Source organism: Salvia miltiorrhiza, chromosome 7 (assembly GCF_028751815.1).
Source record: "Salvia miltiorrhiza cultivar Shanhuang (shh) chromosome 7, IMPLAD_Smil_shh, whole genome shotgun sequence".
Classification (NCBI taxonomy): domain Eukaryota; kingdom Viridiplantae; phylum Streptophyta; class Magnoliopsida; order Lamiales; family Lamiaceae; genus Salvia; species Salvia miltiorrhiza.
Window position 1 is genome coordinate 49,608,802 of NC_080393.1, and position 21,564 is coordinate 49,630,365.

The 21,564-nt window shown below is 38.3% G+C and overlaps 1 protein-coding gene across 1 annotated transcript; it reads right to left on the reverse strand.

Annotated features, from left to right (window-relative positions):
- Window positions 1-3,607: 3,607 nt before the first annotated feature.
- On the reverse strand, window positions 3,608-4,960 carry LOC130994628 (uncharacterized). Its single transcript, XM_057919686.1, has one exon. It carries the CDS (start codon window positions 4,755-4,757, stop codon window positions 3,813-3,815), a length of 945 nt encoding a protein of 314 aa, XP_057775669.1. The 5' UTR covers window positions 4,758-4,960; the 3' UTR covers window positions 3,608-3,812.
- Window positions 4,961-21,564: the final 16,604 nt, after the last annotated feature.

Sequence of the window (21,564 nt, forward strand, 5' to 3'; positions counted from 1 at the left end):
AAAAACATCTTTTCCTTCTTTTTCATTAATCATAATTTCTCTTAAGGAATCTTTTAAATCCTTTTCAATGTTAAGATTATTTATTTTCTTTTTAACATAGCATTTGTTTGCCATGTGACCAATTTTTCCACATTTCCAGCAAACAGGTTGTTTATCATCATCTTTTTTGAAAGAGGATTTTTTATTCCTTTTAGGTAATCTACGTTTTACAAATTTTTTAGCTTTAGAGAAATTTTCTGAATTGAAATTTTGTTTCCTTTTAAACTTATGTTTTTTCTTAAATCTTTTAGGATACTCTTTTTCATGATATAAACCAAGTTGTTCACAAAAATCGCCTAAAATATTTTTATTTTCATTTTGTTGTAATTCAAGTTGTTTTTTCAGCTTGATATCATTGCAAAGTATCATTCCTTCTGCAACTATTTCTGCAGAAATATCTCCATAGGTTAAGTTTTCCCATGCAATATTACCATTAACAAATTTTGTTTTTAATCTATTGTTCACTCTTTCTGCAAAGAGTGGCGGAAGACCAGCTATAAATTTTTCTTTCCAGAAATTCATATTACAATCATTTCTAGTAAGAACTTTGGTCATAAAAACATCTTTATACCACTGGTAATCAGAAAGCTTTGAGCATTTTAAATTCATTAATTGTTTTTGAGATTTACTTAACTGAAGCTCATTAGCTCCAACAAAATTAGATAGGATAGTATAAATTAATGTATTAACAGCATCAGATTCTTCTTTCCTAGAAATAGGATCAATAATGGTTGCATTAAGAATTTTGGCTTTTGCTTCTTTGGTAAGGTAAAAATCCCCCCATCCTTGAAGCTGACCCGTGAATCCGGTAATAATAGATTGGGCAATTTGCCTATCATTATTATCTTTTATTTTTGCTGCAGATGCGTAAATAAGCATTTGTTTTCCTACGGTTTTTATTTGGTATTCAGATTTACCGTCTATATTCCATTCGGTAATAGACTCTCCGCTATATTGGGCGTAATCAATTTTTTCTTCTAATTGAAGATCAAAAGGAGAAGGTCTATTATAGAAAGGTTTAATAGAGAAAAATCTATTAAGTTTATTAATAGTAAGTTCCTCTTTTTCTTCTGATTCAGAAGTACTAAGATTTTCTTTTGTTAAAACTGTAATATGTTGTGAGGTTGAAGATGGAGTTTCAACTCCTTTGATTTTAACCTTTTGAAGTCTATTAATTAGTTATTCAAGGAATTCTCCATCTTTTTTCGAACTTAAAAGGAATTTTTCTTTTTTAAGATTAGGCGGAGGTTTAATCATTATAGTATTAGAACATTTTTCTCTATTGAAGTCGTTAGAGACCTTAGGAGAGAGAATTTCTTCAATTCTATTGGTTTGATTTCCAATAGCATGAAGAGCAAGATTAGTAAAATTATTTTGTTGTATTAAATGATCAATCTCTCCTTTACCAGTTTCAGTTATAATAGGAGTAGCATAATAGATTAAAAACAAAATTTGTTAATGGTAATATTGCATGGGAAAACTTAACCTATGGAGATATTTCTGCAGAAATAGTTGCAGAAGGAATGATACTTTGCAATGATATCAAGCTGAAAAAACAACTTGAATTACAACAAAATGAAAATAAAAATATTTTAGGCGATTTTTGTGAACAACTTGGTTTATATCATGAAAAAGAGTATCCTAAAAGATTTAAGAAAAAACATAAGTTTAAAAGGAAACAAAATTTTAATTCAGAAAATTTCTCTAAAGCTAAAAAATTTGTAAAACGTAGATTACCTAAAAGGAATAAAAAATCCTCTTTCAAAAAAGATGATGATAAACAACCTGTTTATATATATATATATATATATATATATATATATATATATATATATAATATATATATATATATAAAATAATTATAATAATTATTATAATTATTATATATATATGTATATAATTATTATATATATATTATATATATATATATATAATTATTTTTTTCGAAAAAAAATATTATTTTTTATATATTTATAAAGACCGAAAATTCGGTTGTTAAAAATAAAAATTTTGGTCGTTAATTAAAATAATAAATAAAAAATAATATTTTTTTTTCCTTTTTAACTTTTCGGTCGTTAAAGTTAACGACCGAAAAAACAGTCGTTAGGACCCGAAACGACGATGCAAACAACGACCACCGCAAACGGTTGTTAATTCCGTCGTTAATAATATTAACGATCGTTTTCGGGGTTTTAACGACCGAATTTTCGGTCGTTAGAGTCGCGTTTTCTTGTAGTGTCAATTATCAAATAAATGTCAAGTAAAAATATTGTTAGTGTCCTTAGCCAAGAATTTTAACTTTTTTTATATATTTATACATTAAATTTTGGAACCGACGTGATGAATCAGAATGTAAACAAAATACAGAAAAAATATAAACAAAATGCTGAAAAAATAACAAAAAGACGTGGAAATTTAAAAAAAGTACGGAAAAAAATAATAAAAAAGAATTTTTAAAAAGCAAGAAAATAAAAGAAAAGAAAACACTGAAAAAGAGTATAAAAAAACGCTGAAAAATAAAGTACAAAAATAATACATCCTCAATTTGAAACCCACGCCTATGAGTTTGAAGTGGTAAGGCATGTTATTGCCATTGTGCTACAACATCACTTTTGTTTTTCTCTCCGAATACTAAAAGGGTGTTTGGCTTTGGCTGAGCTTATAAACTCTTTAAAACAATTTATAAGTTATCTAAAAAAAAAAAGTATCTATCTTAACTTATTTTCTCATAACTTATTTTCTCATCTCTCAAAAAAAAAAAAACTTATTTTCTCATTTTTTTATAAGCAACACTCTTTTTACAAAAATAACTCAGCTATGATTTTTTTTTATTTTTTTCATTATATATCATTCTAATTCATTTCTTTTCGATTTTCTCTCTCTAACTAAAATTCTCTTTCTAGCTTATAAGCTCAATTATCCAAACACTTTGACAATTTATAAGATAATAAAAAATTACATCTTATAAGCTCCAAGAGCTTATAAACTCTTTAAAATAAGTTTAACCAAACACCCTTTAAGTGCATGGTGAAATATCCCCAAAAGGATAGATACCAACTACCAAGTCATGCCAACTCTTCTTCTTCTTTTTTTTTATTTTTTTATTTTTTTTTATAATTAACAGTGGCAAATAAAGAAATTTAAATAGTGAGGTCCTGCGAACTCTTGTGTGTAAATAGTGAGGTCTAGGATTCAAATCTCACTGCTCCTCCTTTGTAAGTTTAAAAAAAATATAAAAAAAAATTGCATGGTGAAATTATTACTTCTTCCGTCCCGCGAAGTTTGAGCAATTTTTTTTGGCACGGATTTTAAGGAGTTAATATTTTATGTGTTAAGTGTGGCAAATGAAAAAGTGAAAATGTGAATAAAAGAAAAAAAAATTATCATACAAAAAAAATGCTCAAACTTTACGGAATAATCCAGAAAGACAAGTTTCGTTGAAGGGAAATAATATTATATATAGTATTGATAAAGTTGGACGACAGTAAGTGTAGGTATGTATCCCGTATAAATAATAAGGCAGCAAATTGAAGAAGATGAATAGAAACACAGGAAAAACCAAAAAGCAGACCAAAAATAGAATAATAGTAATACCAAAAAAAAAAGTCAGATCAGCAGAACTGAAGAAGACAATAGTCAGCGATTAATTTCTCTTCTGAAATCCTATTCTCCAAACCCAGTTGAATCAGTTGAATCATATATGTTCTCATGATCAATAAACAATAAAAAAAAAATCAGCAAACAATCGAAGCAGAAGTAGAAAATCGAAAAAGTCAAGAATGTCGAACTCGATAATCATAATGCTCGATGGTTGGCGCAGTCCTGGTACCGGAAGCCGTAACCGCCCTGACATGGCCCACCATCGACACCTGCAGCGCCTCCTCCTCGTACGCGCGCCTCTCCATCTCATCCATCCTCGCCTTCTTCTTCGCGTTCACAAGCATCGCGATCACCAGCAAACTCAGCAGGAAAGCCCCCAACGCCGCCCCTATCGAGCTCACCACCACGATCTTCGCCTTGCTCACCTTCCCCTTCAGCGGCATCAGCGCCACCTCCACCACCACCCCGAAGTGCCCCTGCCCCGCCGCCGCGCACACATTCGCCCGCTCCTGCTTCCACACCGCAACCTTCCCATCGACCCCGAAACTCGCGCACAGAGGGCTGCCGCTTTTTGATTTGTCCAGCAACAACGTCGCGTTCGTGAAATCTATCGATATCGGATTCTTCCGCGGCTGAGTTAACTCAGTCGGAATGCTGCTGATATTGCCGCCTCCGCCTCCGATGGTGTAAGCGAGGAGGCCGAGGATGGGCGAGACGAGGCGATAGGCGGAGAGCTCGCCCGTGTTGTAGAACACAGAAGACCAGTTTGAGGCGACGCTTTGTCGTACGAGGATGAGTCTCTCGATGCAGGGATGCGCGTTTGCGCCGCTGTCGAGGTGGAACTCTTTGATTCTTGCGCCGTAGCGTTGGAGGCTGCCGCAGCGTAGCCTTATTGCGTCGGCGTGTATGCCGGCGGCGGAGAGATTTGCCGGTAAAACGACGTCGTAGAGCTTGCCGGTCTTGAAACTGTTGGTGGTGTATGATCGCAAGGTGTAGTCACGGATGAGGGAATCGAGAGTGGTGGCTGATTTGATCTCGAGAGTTTCAGCTTTTGGGGCGAGTAGGAGTGAGAGTGAGAGTGAGAGTGAGAGAGAGAGAGAGAAGAGGGAGGAGCCCATTTAAAGATTTTGTGATCACAGGATTTGTTGAAAGGGAATGAATGTGGTTTCTGTTTCAGACATAAAAATAGGAGCTTCATTAGTTGTATTTAATTGGGGGTTTTGCTAATGCTGATCAAAATGTCTGTGTTGTGCTTTGTGGGGAAACAAAAGAGGAACTGTTTTTCTTTAGTTTCAACAGTATATATGTGGAAAGGGAAGGCTCTTTTTAATTTCTTCTTTTATTGGCTTTTTTTTTTTTTATGAAATTACATTATAAATAATACAAACTACACACACCCCACCTAGTGGTTATTGTGGCCGAGAGTATTCGAACCTGTGACCTCTTGGACAACAGGCAACCACCCCAACCACTAGGCCATCCCTCTTGGACAATTGGCTCTTTTGTTTAGTAAAGAAGTGTTGCGCAGCTGAATTAGGGGCTTTCCTTTCTACATGCATGTCGTGAAACATAATTATTTTGTCCACATATGACCAATTGTAATACTCGTGATTAACTTCATCACTAGTATTTGCAACCCGTGTAATGCATGGAAAAATATTTTTTATTTTATATATTTATATAAAAATTAATACTAATTTAATTATTATACTCATAAATATAATAAAAATTAATTTTAATTAAATATATTTGAATTGAATATTAATAATAAAAAAATAAAAAATAATGTACAATTATAAAATTTGATATTATGAAAAGCAAAAAAAAAAATAAGTTAAAAAAATAAAAAATAATAATAAAAAATAATTTAAAATACATTTTTTTTCAAAAAGATGAGAGAGGAGAGAGAAATTTATAAAATTTTAATATTTAAACAAATTTAATTTGTACATTTTAACTCAAATATTTGTATAAAATATATCAAATTAAAGCTCTTGTTGTGATCTTTAATTTGATATGCATATAAATATTTTATAATTAATCGAATTTCACAATTTTGGAAATAAATAAAACTTATTAAATTGCGATTTTATAAAATAAAACAACAAATAAGAAGTTAAAGAAATGAAAAATAAAAAGAAAAATATAGTTTAAACATAAACCTTTAATTTTATTATAACTAAAAAATTGTTACTCAATTTTGAAATTGATTTAAAATTAGAAACTGTTTTTTTAATATAGTATAGATATTAGGAGTGTGAATTTAAAATAGTAGACAATCTTTTATTCACTGGGACACAAATATTAGAAGGTTATTTGTTTCAGTGGGTGACATGCATTAAACAAATTAATAGGAACAATCGTCGATTTTTATAATTTATTACGGGCAAATGAAGAAGATCCTCCACTCCACATTGAGATTCAATGTCTCGCAATCTTATGTGTATCACTATGTCTTATTCTTATATCTATTATTTTAAAAATATTTTTATAAAAATAAAATTTATTATGATACTATGAATTATACTTAAATTTTATATCAAAAAATTAAATTTTTTAAAAAGTATATACCATGACTTTGAATTTATCAACCAATTATTAGCTAATAAAAGTGAAATTAAATGATAAAAAATAATTATATACCCTAATTTGATGGAATAAGCCCTGGTTAATAATAACAAAATTAAACTAAAGCATATAAATTGAAATTGAAGAAAAAATATATAAGAAAATAAGTAAGATTGAAAGTGGGACACAAAGTGAGACATAAAATGTGATACACTGAATCTCATTCCACTCGTCGCAGATTCATTCTTATTAAAACACGATTTTATTATAGGAAAAAAAGAAGAGACAAAGACCTAAGAGAAACCCTTGAATGCACAAGAAAGCAAACTAAGGGCCGAGCCTTATTAAAACCTCGTTATGGAAAATCCCATGAAAAAAACCATAACAAGGAAAAAGAGTACTCGTCTAGAAACCGCAGCGACAAAAAAGTGACAAAACCAAACGAAACGACAACGGAGAGAGGAAAAGCTTCAGGATCTCCCGCCTAACCATCGCCCCTAAGCAAATCCGGCCTCCCTGTGCCATAAGAAAGCAAAGCACCATCCTGTGCCCCCCAAGAGAACACAAAATCGTAAGGGCGGAAACGCCAATCACCAACTCCACGATGATAGTTCAGTTGGCGACAAAAGGAACTCGACGCCGATGGGATAGCAACCATCGTGGAGAAACCAAACGAGCACATCCCCCAAGACCCCAGACTCGAGCTCACCCGTAGCCTGAAAAAAAGATATTGGGGCGCGCCAAACCCACCCCAAGGAAACATACCCCAAGAAGACAATAGAAAAACAAGATGTCGCCCCAGCCGCACTCATCGCAAAAGCCATGCAAACAGGAGCAGGCAAGCTATCCGACGCAGCGCCGTTCAGCCCATGCTGAGACCTCAAGCTGTGAAGGAGACACCTTAAAAGGCAGCAAACAAGAAACCGAAACGAAGCCCACAAAGAGAGAAAGCCAGCGACAAGCAGCTCCAAAGCAAGGTTGACCAAGCACGAGCCCAAGCTATTTCTGACGAACATGGCTATGAATAGAGAGAACACGCGCACCCGCCTCACTAATGGCGTCAATGTTGTGGGTCCATCAACTCTCCGGAGTGTGAGGACTCGCCATGATATCCGCCAAAAAATTCCCTTCACTATAGATATAAGAAATCCTATACTCCATATTATCAAGAAGTTTAAGCGCACGATTTCAGATAGCCGCAAATCTCTAAGGGACACGTCGAGATTTAGTATGTAAAATATGACGGACATACGACGAATCCGCCTCAAACCAAATCTTGGACCAACCACAACCACTAGCAAAATTAATAGCCGAAATAATGCCGAGGAGCTCAGCCTCGAAAATAAAACCATGACCACCCTCCACATGAAAACATCCCCTAACATCTCCAATCCCGAAAGACCACCCCACCCGCACAAATGCGGCCTGGCGCCCCAATAGCTGAGCCATGATCAGTGTTTGCTTTCATCCACAGGAAAGCGGGACGAGACTAGTAAACCGAGTCCAGCTTCGGAGGAGGCCACTCTCGGACCCTTATACCAAGCTTACGAACAATTAAATAATGCTGCCATTGATTATTCATGTGGCCCAAATTCAAAAAAGAGCTATCCACTTCAAGAAACGTAGCTTTGATGAAAGCAAGAATCACCGTAGCATTGAGACCAACCCCATCAAAATGGCACTTGTTTTTTGCAGTCCAAATCGCCCAAATTAACGTGATGACGCCCAATTTCAATAAATTCTTAAGCTGAGAACTCAAATTAATCGACCAAGCAAAAATAAGAAACCCATGAATGTCGTTGCAGAAAATCCCTTCCTCTTGCCCAAACCAACTCAAGAAAGTCAACCAAATAGAATGAACTTTGCTACAAGACCACAAGACATGATTCATATCCTCTGCAGTGCCAAGGCAAAAAGAACAATAATTGGGAGTAATCTGCTTAATCATTTTGTCAAGAGAAGGTAAACGGTTGTGAATGACACACTAACAAGTGATAGAGCGGCGGACGGGAATGAATTTTTTCCCAAAGCTAGAGCCCCAGGAAACACGGGGAAAGAGGTGGAAATTCTAAGCAAAGGCTAGGACTGAAGTGACTTCCCCATGGACCGAGGGCTTCCAAAGACGAATGTCATCATCGCTACCAATCTGCAATAACAGAATATCACAAACAATCATGGGGAATTCCTCCACAAAATCATGAGCAAAATGCCAGACACCATCATAAATATAATCCGCCATAGTTTGCTTGAGGCGGGACCGAATAAAGCCAGGAATATTAAGCTTGTCAACAATAGAGTAGCCACGCCAGTCATCATTCCAAAATAAACTGACGAGCCATTACCAAGAAGGTAGTAAGAATCCTCAATGAGGTCTGGGATACTGCCGAACCTCTCCCTAGGCAAAAGAGGCCAGATTCATCGTCTTAGGTCTGCCAAAATTATCCAAGTAATGGCTCTTCATAATATCAAATCCAAATTGCCGCCCTAAATCCATCCGCCAAGCCAGTTTCATAAGAAACGCTTTGTTCATCATGTCAAAAGACCGGATGCCTAAACCCTCATCTTCCTTGATAACACAAACACGAGCCCAATTGACAGATTGAGAAGGCCTCTTGCGGATGTCGCCCGACCAAATAAAATTCCTACAGGCAGAGTCCAGCTCCTGTATGAGAGAACGCAACCATTTATAGATCATCATAGTATGAACAAGGGAGCTTTGAATGACAGACTGAACTAAACAAACGCGTCCAACCATAGAAATATGAAGCCCATTCCAATGCGAGAATTTAGTTATAATACGATCCTTAATCGCCACGAGATGAATAGCCTTAGGACGCCCAACAAAGAGAGAAACACCAAGATAGGATGTGGGAAGACTGCAGATCAAAAACCCAAGCGCACGTGAAATCTGCCGCTTGTAGCAAGGGGTGGCACCCTTAGCAAAGAAAATCTACGATTTCTCACGGCTGCAAATTTGTCCCGAGATAGAACCGTAGTAATGCAAAATATCATGAATCGCTCTGGCATTCTTCATTGAGACTTTGTAAAAAATGAGGATATCATTAGCGTACAGCAGGTGGGTAGGAAAAGAATGAGACCTATTCATTTTCATAGGATCAATAGAGCCCGAAGTGACAATTTTGATAATAAGGTTACTAAGCACGTCTTCCGCAATGCCAAAAATGATAGGCGACAGCGGGTCTCCCTGTCTAACGCCTCAGGAACAGGGGAAATAGCCATGGAGTTATCCATTGTACAAGATCGACAAGCGTGCCGAAGAAAAAATGGTAGAAATCCAGCAAAAAATGGTAGAATCCAGCCAAGAAAAGACTGCTCAAAGCCCATCGCGCGCATGGCGCAAAAAATAAACTTCCAGCTCATAGTGTCAAAAGCCTTTTTAATATCCACTTTACAAGCCATGTTTTTACCCTGACACGACCTTTTCATGCAGTTCACCCCCTCTGAGCCCAGCATAATATAGTCATGGATAAGATTCCCGCGAATGAAACCAAACTGATTATCAGAAACACACTCCGCAGCCACAGAACTCAGTCTCGTGGCTAAAATCTTCGATAGAATCTTAAAAAAGAAGTTGGACAGAATAATCGGATGTAAGTCAGCCACAGAATCAACGACATCCTTCTTGGGAATGAGGATCAAAGTGTTGGAATTCAAGCCTTGGGGAAGATAATTTTTAATAAAAAACGCCCTCACAGTAAGGGTAATATCACAGCGAATCGTATCCCGACAGCGCTGGAAGTAAACTCCAGTAAAACAATCTGGACCCGCTGCACTATCTCCAGCCAAATAAAAAATCGTCGCTTTAATCCCCTCATCCAAAGGAATACTGGTCAAAAGAGCGTTGTGTTGTTCCGTCACTTTAGCCTGCATAATGTGCTGAATATCCTGAACATAGACATAATGATTACTCGTCTCAGTGAAAAGGTTAGAAAAATAATCCACAATGTGTGCAGCAATAACTTCCTGGTCAAAAGAAATCACTCCATCAATCTTGAGCTGAGAAATAACCACATTTTTGCGCCGCGTCTTAAAAGACTTATGGAAGAAAGCAGTATTCCTGTCTCCATCATTAAGCCAGCGAATACGACTTTTTTGCTGCATAAGCGAACTTTTTCTAGAGAGCAAAGTTCCAAGCCTTGCATGTGCCGCAACTTCCTCATCGAAAAGAGAATCAGAATAGCCTTCCTCAACAATCTTGAGCTGGATGCTTTGCAGGGAAGACTGTAACTGTGTAATACCATCATCAACATTGCCAAAAACTTGCTTGTTTCATATCTTAAGCGCAGCACGCTAACGCTTAAGCTTCACCATAACCTAAAATATCAGGCAGCTAGAATTCAAGGGAACATTCCAGGAATCCTGCACAAACGAGTGGAAATCCGGGTGGAGCAGCCACATAGCCAGGAACGTGAAGTTCTGATGCCGCGGTGCAGAAATCTCCTGGCACTGAAAAATCAACGGAGAATGGTCTGAAGCCATGCGAGGGAGAATATGGGTGTTAAGAGTACCACAATGAAGCAAAACCATCAGAGTATAAACAACGGTCAAGAACAGACTCCACATGAGAAGGCAGAAGATGCCTGCCGCACTAAGTGAAGAAAAAACCCGAGGTGTTGGACTCCACAAACCCAGAAGCATCAATAAAATCACAAAAATCCCTGCAGGAAGAAGCGCTCGGAAGACACACACTCCGACGCTCATGCACACCTTTGACAACATTAAAGTCACCAATAAACGTAGTATTATCCATAATATGAGCCAAAAGGTCAGACCAAAGCTGACAACGCTCAACCGCCGAGCAATCACAATGAACAAAAGCAGCCCGGAAAGTGCGAGTATGCTAAGCACAATCGATAATAACCGTTTGGCAAGAAGAGAAAACAACAGTACACGAAACCTGAGGATTAACAAAAATCCAGATGTTAGAGCTCATTCCCGCTCTATCATTTTGATGGACAGGGATAACATCGATCGATTTCCAAAAAGTGGTAGGATTTCTCGTGAAAGTCATCTTAGGTTCAATAAGGCCTATAATAATAGGTGAAAATCTTAAGCAATGATCATGGAGGACCCTTCGGGTTTCATCATTGAGAACTCTAACATTCCAAGAAAGAATATTCATTATTGGAGGTCGTCATCCGATGAGGAGTTCTCCTCATTCTCAACTTCGTCCCACCAATTCTTATTCGCCATGTTAGCCATAGTAGTATAGTACGTATATGAGGGCTCGTCTCAGCATCAATCAAAAAATCCCGTGGTTATCGCCCAGCAGCATGAGCAACATTCAGCTTTTCATTCACCACTTCAATACCGTGCTTACCTGGTTGTTTGTGTCCCTTGCCGAGTTCGACGCCCGAAGCAGCCCTTCCCTTCGTCTTAAGTTTAGGTTGATTGTCATTAATAGAAATTCCCACAGCACTCGATTTAACATTAGAGCGCAAGATACGTTTGTCAGGTTGTTGTATCGTGGCCTCCATCTTAGCTTGAAATGCTTTGGCTTCCAATTATTTCGAAGCAGAGAGAACTTCCGATTCCTTAACCCACGTCATTTCCTCCTGCACAAGGTTAGTGACATCCGTCACAAACTGAGCCTCATCCATGGGTCGTCGTGTCACTTGCAAAGATGCATCATGGACAGCCGAATCCACCTTACACTCAACACCCCACAGATTCGCATCACCAACACTTGCCACAGCAGGAGCCGGCTTGCACTCGGCATCCCCCGAGTTCGCATCAACAATCACCGCGGAGGCAGGCTGACCAACAGTCAGCTTCACATCAGCTAGCTCGTGCACCGGGGAGGCAGGCTGAACAACAGTCAGCGTGTTGTTATCCCTGTTATCCGGCGTCAGATTGTCCCTAGGAGCTTCAGAGGCATACTCCAAACTTTTAGAGTTCGACACCAAACCCTCATCAGGTTTCACCAAATTATCATCTTGGATATTGAGAGCAGCAAACCTGTTCTTCGAGAGCACCTCTGAAGCATTCTGTCTCTGCCAAGAAAGATTAGGTTTGGACAACTTAATCTGCTTCTCCTGAGCCATAGGATCAGCAGCAGCGCCTTTCGGATTCATGTCACTTTTCGAGCCAGAGAGTTTCTGCTTTTCAAGATCGGTGGCCTCGACATCCTTATTACGCCGACATTTGTCCGACGAATGTCCAACTTTCCTACAAATACCACAATAGTAAGGTAAGTTTTCATAAACAAATTCAATCTCGAAAGAGGAAGATCCTGCATTGACATTCAAATTATAGACAATATCTATTTTGACGTCTATCTCGATGAGAACACGAGCGAAGTGTCCCACAGCACCCTGACAGGAAGAACAATCGATCTTTATGGGCGATCCAACTGAATGCGCAATACCCGAGATGATCTCGGGATGGAAAAGCTCGTATGGAAGGTAATAAATACGGAGCCAAACTTGCGAGAGAAAGGTCGACTCTTTGTACGGATTAAACAGAGGTGTCCATTCTCGAATCTTAATGATCCCTGTCTTGAGCTTCCAGAAAGCTTTGGATTTCGCAATGGCCAGGTCGCTTTCCTCAGAGAAACGCAAGGTTAAAAAGCCCTTACCTAGGGATGGCAATGGATCCTGGACCCGGTCCAGATCCGCGGATCCAGATCTTTTTTTTATGATCTGGACCTTAGGAAAAATGGATCCAATGGATCTGGACCGGATCTGGGTTATTCCTATAATTTTCGGATCTGGATCTGGAGCAAAAAATCTAAGACCCAGATCCGGTCCAGATCCGATCCATGGATTCATTTATATATAAATATATATATATATATATAATGTTATTTATTTTTATCTAATCTTAATCTAATATCTATGACTAATCTATATATCTTTTTTCATAAATAATATATAATGCAATCAAAGATAATATTTTACTTTTATTTTAATTTAAATTTTAGTTTTCATTATTATTATTATTAGGGGTAATTGCTTGTAAATCCATAACATTTACACGGAATTGGTTTTTGCACCTAGTTTTATTTTTCTTCTTTTAAATACCTAACCTTTCGTTTTTGTCTCAAATTTTTCGGTCACCGATTTTTTCTTACGCCGGCGTCGAAAATGCCACTGTGGCAGCCGGAATCGCTGATTTGGCAGCCGGAAATTGACACGTAGCCTATTCATTGACACGTGACAAAAAATAAAAAAAATAAAGTAAAATCCCACCCCCCGTCGTCTTCTTCCTCTCTCCTCTGCCACCACCACACACCGGCGGTACCACTACCAGCGTCGCCCCCTGCCGCCGCCACCACCACCCTCTCCATCCCAGAGCTAACCAAGGCAGCCGTGACGACCAAGGCAGCCGTGCTGGAGGCCGTCGTGGAGGTGTCGTGCCTCGGCCTCGTGGAGTCGCGCGACGCCGCCACTTCCCCCTACACAATTCTGAGAAATTTCAGAAAACTAGGGTTTGGGGGTGGGGAAGATAAAGGGGAAGACGATGGGTGGTTCTGGGCGCTCAATTGATGGAGGGGGCGCCGTCGCCGCCTCGTAGTGTTCAATAGATGGGTGAAAAGGGATCTGGGCGCTCAATTGATGGATGGATCTGAGAGCTATGTTTCGCAGAGGTGAGGGAATCGCCGGTGGAGGGTGCGGCTGAGACTGAGCTCGCCGGTGGCGCGCGAATCGCTGGTGGTGTGTGGTTGGGGGCGGTGGTGGCGGCAGCGACGGAAGAGGGTGGCAGTGCCGGGTGGGGGAAGGGGAAGACAATGGGTGGGGTGGGGAAGATGATGACATAGATTTTTTTTATTTTTTTATTATTTTTTTTAATTCCACATGTCATGAATAGGCTATGTGTCAATTTTCGGCTGCCAAATCAGCGATTCCGGCTGCCACAGTGGCATTTCCGGCGCCGGCGTAAGAAAAAATCGATTACCGAACAAATTTGAGACAAAAACGAAAGGTTAGGTATTTAAAAGAAGAAAAATAAAATTAGGTGAAAAAACCAATTCAGTGTAAACGTTATGGATTTACAGGCAATTACCCCTTATTATTATTTGTATTGATAACATGAATTTTCTTTTTTCTATGTAAAATAGAGGACACATTGTTCCACTGTTATTTAGTACTTGATTATTATATTCTTATTGTTATTAAATTTTGATAATATTTTTATAGGATATGGTTAATTCATTTATTTTGAATAATTGTTGAAAATCTAGACAATAATTATAATTTTATTTGGGATTAATTTAAGATTTATAAATTTATTTTAAAAGACAAAAAGTATGGATCCGGGTCTAGACCCGAGACCCTGTGAATCTTATGGATCTGGACCTGGATCTCATTTTTTTTGGATCCAATGGATCTGGACCGGATCTGGGCCTAAGTCAAAAAATTCGGATCTGGATCTGGACCAAGCAAGATCCAGTCCAGATCCGGCCCATTGCCATGCCTACCCTTACCAATAGGGATTACCTGCCAAGGGGCAGAGATTTCCTAGATAGACTGGAGTTCAGATTTTATATCCTCAGCCGAACGAGGAGAGTCTCCTTTCTGAAGTAACAAACGCGCATGCAACACAAACTTGAAACGTAGGTGCTGTTGATGGTAGATCTCATCCAAAATCTCAAACGTGAGAAGGTTGTTCTTTGTAAACGAGTGTAGCGAACAATAGTCTTGAGCAAGAACATCTAGCGGCCAGGAAGACGCCGTCTTCAACTTAGACGAATAAGAAACCCTAGCATGGCCGGAGTTAGGGTTTGGCGTTTTTGCATGCGGACGTTGCAGATTATCCGCCTCAACGGGATGCAGCAGTTCAGTAGAATTGGGATTGCCATCCATGGGGTTCTGAATTGAAGAATCATTCGAACGAGGACGAGGCATCGACAACGATGCCTTGAGAGGAAAGTTACTAAAAAACGGTGGAAAATCTTGGATTGTGGGAGTGGCCGTGGACAAAGCCATGAAACAGTCGAGACCAGTGGCAAGTCCCCGGAGAGAGCAGACATCGGAGACTCAGCAAAATCGGAAACAGGGAGAAAACCTAGTCGCGGCCGCCGTCATTATGGTATCTCTCAATATGTGCCCTAAAAATTTGTAAGAGCAAAACGTCGCAGGTTCATTCTAAATATGCATAGAAGAAAGATTAATTATTAATAGACAATCTTGCTGAGTGTGAGCACCCTTATTAGCCTTATGCCTCACATAAAGACTAGTTCTATGTTTCCGACTCTAGAGTATATATAAATTATAGGGGTAATTGCCTGTAAATCCATAACGTTTACACAGAATTGGTTTTTGCTCATATTTTAAAAAGTTTGCCTTTAAATATATAACCATTCATTTTTATCTTGTTGCCTGTAAATCCATAACGTTTACACGGAATTGTCACGGTGCTAGCCGGAATTGACACCTAAGCATATTTATGAAATGTGGAATAAAAAACAAAAATAAAAAACAAAATTCCCCCAACCCCATCGTCTTGTCCCCCCTTCATCCTTTCTCCCCTACCCGCCGCTGCCGCCACACGCAGGCACCGTCCCCTGCCTTCACCACCGACGGTGCCTCTCCTTCGGTGTGGGTCGCCGCCTCACGCCGGAGATCCTCTCTATCTTCCACGGAACCCCCACACCAAATTGAGCCCTAAAAGTTTCCCTTCCTCGTCTAGGTAGTGTTGTTCTGTGCGTGTCCTGTCACTGAGTGAGGGAGAATGACGATGGTGGTCTGTTGACTATCGACGTCGAAAATCGAAGTTTGAGGCGACGATTTTAGATCTAGGGTTAGGAGAAGAGGGGCATCAACGCTGCTGCTCGAGACACGAGTGGCAGCGACTGGTTTGGGTACGTGTGTCTGTGAGGGCGAAGGACGCGAGACATCAGAGGCGGCTGTGAATTTTCTTCGCAGAATCTGCTGCATCGGAGGGGAACCAGAATTGGCCGGAGATGAGGGCGTCGCCCGTCTGTGTGTGCGCGTCAAGAGATGAGGAAGGAGAGAGAGCAAAGGTGAGGAGAGAAGGGGAGCGCCGCTGCGAGAGTGGTGTTCGTGTGTGTGAGTTGCGCGTGTGTATGTGTGTGTTTAAGAGAGGGAAAGAAAGGATCTGGCGATTTCACCGTTGAAAGCTTGATGGGGGAGGGGCAGACAGGATCTGGGGAGGGGGAGGTGATGGAGGTGATCCTTTGCCTTGTCGATGTGCAGTGGATTATCCGTACAAATAAATTTGTAATTTTCCTATGCCCACAGCTAGGTTCCGCTAGCGGTAAGTATATGGTCGATCCCACGAGGAGTTGGTGTATTCTTCTCGCTTGTCACGATCACGATTACACACTCGGGGTTGTGCCTTGATCAGAGCACTGGAAACAAAGAACCTGAAATAAAATAAAATAAAGATCAAAAAAGGAATTTGGTTTGAGTATAGTTTCGTCAAGTCTGGGCACAGTCATCGCTCATAGGTTCAAGGATTGTCATTGTGCCGTCACATATTTGGTTATGGACAGTCGTCAATAGGCTGGGCCCCTTTTTTTAATTGTCACGTGCACAACCTACCCCGTCCTCATCCGCCGCATTTGCTTGGCTGACCCAAATGACCCATAAGTATGTCGGAGGACATGCGATCACCTTTCCCACATTTGCCGCACTATGTGGAGCCGGATTCCTCCTAACTTGAGCCCACTTGTTGCTTGTAACTTGGTCGTGCCCAGAACGTCATTGGCCTAATGAAGTTCCGAGTTTACCCAAGTTGTATTGGCTAGCTAGGCTAAATGCTTGGGGAATGTTACTGCACAAATCTTGTGCCCACATTAGTCCTCACGATTTCACTCGCTCATACTTAACTTGATTTTTAGCCCAAACCAAGTAAAACAATTACCTATACACAATTAAATAAAATAACACAAAATAAATAAACGAAATAAACATATTTGAATTAAAATAGATGTTCAAAAATAAAAGCAATCTTTGGCAACACCAACTTTATCCAAAACAAATAAAAACAATACATAAAATAAAAAGGTGCGCAAATGACTTGTTTATTCCTTGGCTAGACTCTAATTGAAAATAGAAATACAAAACAAACTAATCTTAGGTGTGGAATTATGTGTGGTGAACTTCCACTCTCTAGCTCCCAAAATTCGTCCTTTGGCAGCAGGGAGACTGCTTCTTTATTTAGAGATTTCAGTGGGCCCTTGAGCCAGGTCCATGTAGATTAAAGCTTCTGAGCGCAGCAGCTTGGGTTTCTGGGCACGACGGCTAGGGTTTCTGGGCGCAGCCATGTTGCTGATATTTCTTTCCATATTTGCTTTGCCCGCATCAGATATGCATCCCATAACTTTGGCAAGTAAAGCAAGTCAAATCCTCTTATATATGGTAAGTGGATATTCGTCTTCTTCTTTCCTTATGTTGATGGGTGCGCGTTGTGCCCTTGTACGCCAGGTTGTGCCTCAATGTAATTAGCATCACAATTCTGCTTAGTTTTCATTCGACCTCTGACTTGCGACTGTGCCCTTGAACACCAACTTTTTCCGATGTGCCCTGAAATGCCAAATTTTGCTCTTGTCTCGCTGTTGTGCCTTGGAACGCAACTAGATCCCGCACGGTACTTTGCATGGGCACATGAGTACAACTGCTGTGCCCATGAATGATCTGAAATCTTTGCCTCTTTCTCGTCCACCTGTCCTTATGCCCAAAATGTGTCCTACCAAACACAAAACACAAGAAAACAAGACTCGATCTAGACCTAAAAGATACACAAAAATAGCACGAAAAAGGGCTCGTCAGGAGGGCCGACGGGTCTGGAGAGGGGGAGGGGGCGGCCGCCTGTGGTGGCGGCAGGCGGGCCCGGCGGGTGGGGGAGGGGAAGTTAGGGTTTGGAAGTGAGGGAGATTGGGAAAGATGATGCATGATGTGGATGCTTTTTTATTATTTTTTTAAATTTATTTTTCACATGTCTTAAATGTGCCACCGTGACAATTTGGGCTGCCACCAAGTCATTTCCGGTGTAGGCGTAATGAAAAATCTATTAACGAGACAAAAATGAAAGATTATGTATTTAGAGACAGATTTTTTAAAAATAGAAGCAAAAATCAATTTCGTGTAAATGCTATGGATTTACAGGCAATCACCCTTAAATTATATTGTTGAATTTCAAGCTTCGCATTTTTTTTCCCGATGACTGAAATAATTTTACATAAATTATATTATTGAATTTCAGGCTTCGCATTTTTCTTTTTCGATGAGTGAAATAATTTTACAAATTAAATAGCAAAAATACAAACTGTACAATTTACAATACATGCAAATCCTTAGTCGAACATCAAATCAATACAGGTTCTCCAACACTTTGACTCGTTAAATAATTAAAACCTCATAAGGACGGGGTTGGATGCGGATCGAAATGTGGTTGGACTTAAGTTACAGGCTTATTAAAAAACATGAATAATTCAAAGTAAATATTATTGTGATGAAAAAATTATAATCGATATGAAGAAAGGTAATGTTTGTCTAACATTACTTTTTTTCACGATAATTATTATGTTTAATCACAAGAATTTATACTTTTAGTTTATTTGGTCAAATAACTATTGTCCTAAAATAAACAATCATTGATATGAAAAAAATATAATATTTAAATAGATATCATAACGTTAAAAAAAAAATATGCCGCTGCTCTTAGGAATTGAACCCACAAATTAGAGATGGTAATCGAAGAGGCATAATACTGGACAACGCATCTTATTTGTAGAATTGCAGATAATTTTTATTTATAGCCTCTTGGTGAGAACCGATCTCATGGATGAAATCGATCTTACCCAAGTTTTTGCGTTAAATCAATGTATGATAATTATAATTATTAAATAATTTAAATATTTTACATATAATATTAAGCTACATAGATATTCAAAGTAAATTATATTTAACTATAAAAAAGTAAAATTTATATATTGTATTTGTATGTTCTATATTTGTGTGACTTCTAATCTCTTACCTTTTATGAGAAAAAAGTACTAAAAGGATTTTTATAATGCATATATTTGAGTTATACTCTCTCCCCCCCCTCAAATAACTTCATATATTTTCTTTTTGGGTCGTCCCCGAATAACTCCTTATCCATTTTGGGATACTACCCCACCATTAATAATATCCCATTTATTTTTATTTTTCATTGGTATCCGATCAATTTCTTGTAGTGATCTACTCCCCCGGTCCCAATTTAATAGACCATGTTTCCTTATTTAGACGTCCCAAACTGCCAATACAATTGGTCACTTCCTAAAATGGAAAGTCAATAGATAATAAATATCCTCATGTAACTCATTATTTACACAAAATATCATTGCACCTCACACATAATTATCTCTTCTTTATTTTCTCTCTTCTATTTTTTGGACAAATATATCCTAAAAAAAAGTTACTTTCTCTCTCCTATTTTATTGTAAACTATTTTTTTACTAACATCTGTGTGGAACGTTTGAGAGTTTCTTTACTAAAAAAAAGTTACTTTCTTTATTTTCAAGCTTTGTGGTCTATTGAATTTGGACGGAAGGAGTATCTTGTTTGGAATGTTTGAGAGTTTCTCTGTTACATAGTCGAGGTTAGGTGGTAAGTGTCGATACTTACACTTAAGCAAGGGCTTGGTGCAGGCATTGCTAGCTTTCACTGTTGGTGGAGATTTGAGAAGTTGTTTTGGCTTCAGAGTCGGTTTTTGTGTAAATCCTCTATAATGCAATGGAAGTTTTCCATGGGCGTGGCCCTCCTAACGTCAGTGTGTTTACACCGAACTGGGTGATCAAATTGTGTGTGTTTACCGCTTTCTTTATTACTCCCTCCGTCCCATGAAGTATGACCCATTTCTTTTCGGCACGGAAATTAAGAAATTGGTATTTTGTGTGTTGAGTGTGGTAGGTGAAAAAGTGAAAGGTGAATAAAGGGTAAATTTTTTGTTATTTTTAGAAATAGGTCAAGTTTCGTGGGACAAACTAAAAAGAAAACTGGGTCATGCTTCGTGGGACGGAGGGAGTACCATTTGTGCATTTGTTGTTGTGTGTGGAGTATCACTGTGAGTGTTAGGTCATTGGTTGGCGTAAGTTTGATCTTTTAAGTTATAATTGTAGAATCAAATAGATCAAATTATTAATTAACAAAATTAAATATAATATATACAAATAACTTTTACATTTATCAAATAAAATACTCTCTTCGTTCATGAAAAATTTACCACAACTTTTTTTTGATTCATCCATAATACTACTTCTATTTATTGTAATAGGGTTCACATATCACAACTCCACTCACATTTAAAGTAGATTTCTTATCTCACTAACAATTTCACTCGCATATTATGAATATTAGTCTCATTTACAATATAACAAATTTTTTATGAGCAAAAAGAGTAATATTAGTACACATATTATGTACGCTCTTCCTGCTAATTTTCTTAAAAGTTCTTAACATCAACATGTATTTATTAATCACATCATAAGTTTATATTTTATAATCAAGATTATTGAAAAATAATTGCAGTATAATTCTTGTTTTAGTGGTTGCCGTAGATGCTGAGAGATGAATGATTTATGAGCATGGGGTAACAATCATTACTATATTTAAAGTCAAAAGGCGTAAGAAAAAGTGGGGATAATAGCGTGGTTGGATTAATGAAGGTGATGCTCTCTCTATATAATTTTTTTTTATCTTTAATTAATTAATTAATATAGTTTTGTGATTAATTGATAGCATGTCTCCCACTCCACCTACTTTCCAGCCTAGAATCATTAACCACTGCATACACTGTGGGGGACCATCATTTCCGGATTTTTATTCTTCTTCTTCTTCTTGGTTGCTTCACTTATTTATACTTATATAAAAAAAAAAAGTGAGTCTCTCTCTCCTAATCTTTCTTACTATGAGATAAAAGGCTAAATTCGAAGTAAGTACAAGTTGTGAAAACCAAACTGAAAATTGGAGAGAGAAAGGAATAGGTTCAATTTATAAAGAAATTGAGAAAAAACGAAAAATACTTAATGCATTGAAAAGATAATAAAATAAAGGGTTAAGTATCAAATAAGCCCCTAACGTAGAGGCCCTTATTACTTCTGGCACCCTATGATCAGGGGTGTATCAACTAAGCCCCTGAAGTACCTAATTTTCTCCAATTAAACCATCCGACTTAACGGAGAGTTAACACCGTTAACTATTTTATTTTATTTTATTTTTTATTTTGTTGGTGGTGGGATCCATACCTTCTTCTTCACCAAGCTCGCCGGAAACACGCCGAACAAATTCAGGACATTCACAATCTCAACAGGAAATTAGTTCCGTTAGGGTGGCGTTCGACGATCTCGGTCGGAGAAACCTCTCAAAAATAGCTACTACAAGAAACATG